Below are 4,958 nucleotides of genomic sequence, written 5' to 3' on the forward strand. Positions count from 1 at the left end.
TGTAACATCTGTTATTTGAGGCTAAGATATTTGACATGTAACTAAGGCAACCTTCAAAAACAAAGAACTAAGGCATATGTAAGTTGAAGTATGTTGCTATTTTAGCGTGTTGCATGTATCTAAGTGCGGAGTTTATCCAGATTTTGAGCCTATTAAAGGTAAATTTTACACAAAGATTATAAGAGAACAGATGTTGAAGAAATACCCCTTCATAGTTCAATTCCAATATAGGATAAAACTCACTAGTGTTCAAGGTTTCATTGCTACCATTTAGTTGCTTCTTGAGTTCATTTGACAAAAAACTTTAAAATTGTAGTTATTCTCCTAGCCTTTGGTTAATGGAATAAGAACGAAGAAGACAACCTTTTTAATAATGCAGAGATATCACATTTAATGATATATTGAATTACTTACGAGACCTTAATTTTTTTTTTTTTTTTGGTCTAAATTATTTAAATGTTAATACAGCTAAGAAACCGGTTCAACCCGCTAAATGTCTATAAGTGATGTAATTGACATAAGTTAGTTAACATTAATGACTAACTGTACAAAAAAAAGTTCGGTGATCAAATCAAAACAAAACATAAGGTTAATGACTTAAAATGTATCATACTTTGTTTTATGTTTATATTTGAACAACAATGTTTTTTTTTTTTTTTTTTTTTTCATATTTGACCATTGAAATTATTTTACGTATTAAAAAAGAGATAATATTAGTATATTATCAATTGTTACAGGTGATATTATCTTTTAGCATATAAAACAAAATTCGGCTAAATATGAACATAAAACAAAAATATTACCTTTTGAATCATGAACCCTTATTTGTAATACCTAAATGTCTTATTTAATTAGGCTCATTTATTATACTATACTAACGATTCAATATATTTAAGAAAAAAATATGGTATACTTATAATATTCTATAGTTTTTGTGGGTCATTATGAGTGTAAGCCGTGTAGGTGTGTTCCTCAAACGTGTGTTTGCTTTGTTGTTTACTATTCTTGGAAAATTAATATTTGATAGTGCATCTTTAACTTTTGTTTAATCTTGTCGGGCATTCATACTCTTAAGAGAATACATATACTAAATACAACTATTTTGTTAATGATAAATGATTATGTGTATTATTGGATAAAAGCCATATAATAAATTTAAAAATAAGAATAAAAGGGTTACAGTTCAAAAGTAGCATAATACATCTAATTGATTTAAAATATATTATTATTTCTTGAAAAGTTTATAATAAGACTTTAAATGAAAAAATTTCATTAAACATGTTTTGCAGTTATATTAAATTAAGCAAGTGGGTTGATTATGTAAATAGTATGGGCTTGGGCTTTCTATTGGGCTAGTAGTAGTGTAACTGTGTCTTTTTATGCCTAACGTAAAAGTGACAGGAAATTTAAAGTAGAGGGGTGAATATGTAAATAGTTCATTCTAATTTATAAATTATTACTTCACACACAACGTCATCCAACTGTTCATCGATGAAACGATGCTTAGAACAACAATGGCCGCTCTGGTTCACCCCACCACCAAGCTGTACTCTTTACCCCTCAAGACTTTCTTCTCACACTCGATTAACAAACCCCTGCGGTTAATAATTCGACAAAGCTACCCTCGAGCTGTTAGAGCGACCTTATCCATCAACACACCTCGTTCTCTATCGTCTACAGCAGTTCCCCAAATTTCGAACGACACGATTTCTGATTTGGACAACAGTTACTTGTCTTGCTCAATGCCCAATAGCAAGCGCCCACTCAAAATTGCTGTTCTTCTCAGTGGTGGCGTTGATAGCAGCGTCGCACTTCGCCTCCTCCACGCAGCCGGACACTCCTGCACCGCTTTCTACCTTAAAATCTGGTTCCAGGTGCGTAAGCTTTTCTTTTGATTGCACGCATATAAACCTAATTTTGTTGGCTATCTTCAAATTCAAACTGTAAGTATTTGCAATTTTGCTCATCTCTTTTCGGATGGTGCATCTGCTCCAATTCAGTAGTTTGACATTGAAAATGAACAAAAATCCCCTCTCTTATCGGTTTCTTATTTCGTATTTCCTTTTTACTTTTACCTTTCTGTTTGTCTTTGAGCATTTTGAAGTTTGAAACCTATAATTCCTTAGCTAGTTCTGGTACTGAATTCGTTCTTAGGAAGATTTCGAGAATTTTTGGTCTGAATGCCCATGGGAAGAGGATTTGAAGTACGCAAAAGCTGTCTGCAATCAGGTTGCTTTCTTCACCTTCATATTATCCATCTCATTTTATCTTTCAGATTTCTGTTAGTGCTTAACTAATTTGAAGGCTCAAAAACACTTCCCTGCTTTAACAAATGAATTTCTCGATTCTATCACTCCAATCCCTGATTATGTGAAACTTTTTCATTGTTTCTTCCAAGTTTGATTAATCGTATAAATTGGTATTGAAATAAATATATCACCATTTTTTTTACAAATCTGCTTCAGGTTGATGTACCACTGGAAGTTGTACATCTGACAGATGAATATTGGGACAAAGTGGTAAATCACACCCCTCTTAATGCATTTTTTCACATTAATCATCATCATTATCAGTGGAATTTATTGCTCATAATGTTGCAGGTATCTTACCTTATTGATGAGTATAAATGTGGTCGTACCCCTAACCCTGATGTTCTTTGCAATACAAGAATCAAATTCGGTGCGTGTTTTGTTTTGTTTTTTTTTTTTTTTTTTTTTGTAATCATGTTGCTTGATTTCATCTTTGATTGTTCCCATTTGTCATTAATTTCACTTTTTTTTTAATCTCTAGGTGCGTTCATGGATGCCATAAGTAACATGGATTTTGACTTTGTTGCTTCTGGACATTATGCAAAAGTAATTCACCCCATTACAGATGAAACCAATGAGCTTTCATTTCTTCAGCTCTCAAAGGATATGGTAATGATATGCTCCTTATTTACTTTTCCCTTTGTTCATTACTCACTGTTATTGTCACTGAGGGATAAATCTTGGAATTTCAGTTAAAGGATCAGACCTACTTTCTTTCATATCTCTCACAAGCTCAGCTTAAAAGACTAGTGTTTCCACTTGGATGCATTCCAAAAGTAAGTTTGCTCTATAAAAAAAAATAGAATTTATGAATTTACTATTTAAATATCGATTAATTTTCCTATTAAATCATCAGGATGAAGTCCGCAAGCTTGCCCGAAAATTTGATTTGCCTAACCAAGAAAGAAAAGATTCACAGGGAATATGCTTTCTTGGGAAGGTATGTATGTTTGCTAACAAAAATCCTAACTTTGGAGATGATATAATCATATATATTTTAAAAGGATTTATGTAATTATACAGATTAAGTTTAGTGAATTTGTGGGAAGACATATTGGTGAAAAAGAAGGTGTACTATTGGAAGCTGAAACAGGTGATTTTTTAGGAAGCCATAGGGGCTTTTGGTTTTACACAATTGGTCAACGCCAAGGTTTGGGTCTTGCAGGAGGACCATGGTAATTTCCTACTCCAATTTTTCACCTTTTTTTAAAGATTGATAAAAACACATGTTTCCATACAGGTATGTTGTTGAGAAAGATGTAAAAAACAACGTGGTTTTTGTATCAAGAAACTATTATTCCGTTGATAAAAGAAGGCGTACATTTCGTGTTGGATCCTTCAGATGGATCAGTGGATCTCCTCCTCACAACTTAAACCACTTAAGATGCAAGGTAAACATTACATTACATGACTTAATATGGTAAACTGTATATGTATATGCGTGTTTCTTTAAATTTCACTTAATACAGAAAGAACAGATTTAATAGAATTGACAAATACATTGACATGTTTTTGACAGGTTCGACATGGCCCGGTTTTCTATGATTGCAGTTTGCATATGGAAAAAGATGGTGCTGAAAACATTGGCACTGTTCAATTACCTGAAGATGATCAGGGTCTGGCAGCTGGACAATTTGCAGCTTTTTATGAAGAAGAGGTTTGTGTGGGGTCAGGGGTAATTTTGGAATCATGGGATGATAAGGGGTTTCCTGTTTGTGACAAGGCTCGTGATATTGCAAATATGGAAGATAAATCTAAGATTGGTAAACCTGTTAAGATCAAACCAAAACCTGAAGATTGTTTGAGGGATTCGGTTGTGAGATTAGTTTAGGTCTTATAAATTGTATGTTAAATAGGATCAAATTAATTTACAAAAGGGCAGCATTTTTTAGACAATTGATAAATCTTGAAGGTAATGGTTTTGTTGTATATGGTATAAGCTGTATATGAGTAACCATATAATGATTTTAAGAAATGCATGTTTTACACATGTTATTAAATATCAGGCTTTATATATGTAATGTCAACAACTTTTTGTTTGGTGAAGATGTATAGATGAAGATGTGATTCGTTTTGTAATAGTTTGATTGGATATTTATGTTAATATATTTATTTAATATTACTGAAGTATCAATTGATTGTTGGGAAAATGACCTATACAGATAACATAGTTCTTGTTTTGTACACATTGACCGGCTACTTAGTTATCAGTTAGTATGCATTTACTTTTTAATGTTTTTTTTTTTTTTTTTTTTTTTTTTTTTTTTTTTGCAAAATAAGTTTTTGTACACATTTAGTTTTTATTATGACCGTGTTTTTATAGGTTTTGATCATGTGGCGTCTTACACAAGACAATAACAGTGTTCTCATAAATGGCTATTCCTTTACTTGTATCAATAAACTAATTCACGAACAATTTATTATAGTCAAATGGTGGTGCTCTAGTTTTATTTAAGAAGATATTTCGGTTTCAATTTCATCTATCTCAATCAATGAGATTCTTTGTAATTGCTTTCTCTAAACCCAAATTTGGACTTCCAAGACAAAATAACCCTAGAAAAGTTTAAAGTCTTCCCTAATTCCTTGGTATGTTGATTTTGACAATTTTTTTTTTGCAAATGGTTTATTTTATTCTTTTCAAATTGACCC

At 31.8% G+C, this 4,958-nt stretch overlaps 1 protein-coding gene across 1 annotated transcript; it reads left to right on the top strand.

Annotated features, from left to right (window-relative positions):
- The first annotated feature begins 1,455 nt into the window (after window positions 1–1,455).
- On the top strand, window positions 1,456–4,309 carry LOC145032445 (tRNA (5-methylaminomethyl-2-thiouridylate)-methyltransferase). Its single transcript, XM_078981255.1, has 10 exons — window positions 1,456–1,874; window positions 2,155–2,229; window positions 2,466–2,519; window positions 2,601–2,679; window positions 2,791–2,918; window positions 3,002–3,085; window positions 3,166–3,249; window positions 3,333–3,484; window positions 3,550–3,700; window positions 3,829–4,309. Exons 1-10 carry the CDS (start codon window positions 1,500–1,502, stop codon window positions 4,138–4,140), a joined length of 1,494 nt encoding a protein of 497 aa, XP_078837381.1. The 5' UTR covers window positions 1,456–1,499; the 3' UTR covers window positions 4,141–4,309.
- The last annotated feature ends 649 nt before the right edge of the window (window positions 4,310–4,958 follow it).

The sequence above is a fragment of the Lactuca saligna genome, chromosome 2 (genome assembly GCF_052625555.1).
Source record: "Lactuca saligna cultivar CGN05327 chromosome 2, ASM5262555v1, whole genome shotgun sequence".
NCBI classification, from domain to species: domain Eukaryota; kingdom Viridiplantae; phylum Streptophyta; class Magnoliopsida; order Asterales; family Asteraceae; genus Lactuca; species Lactuca saligna.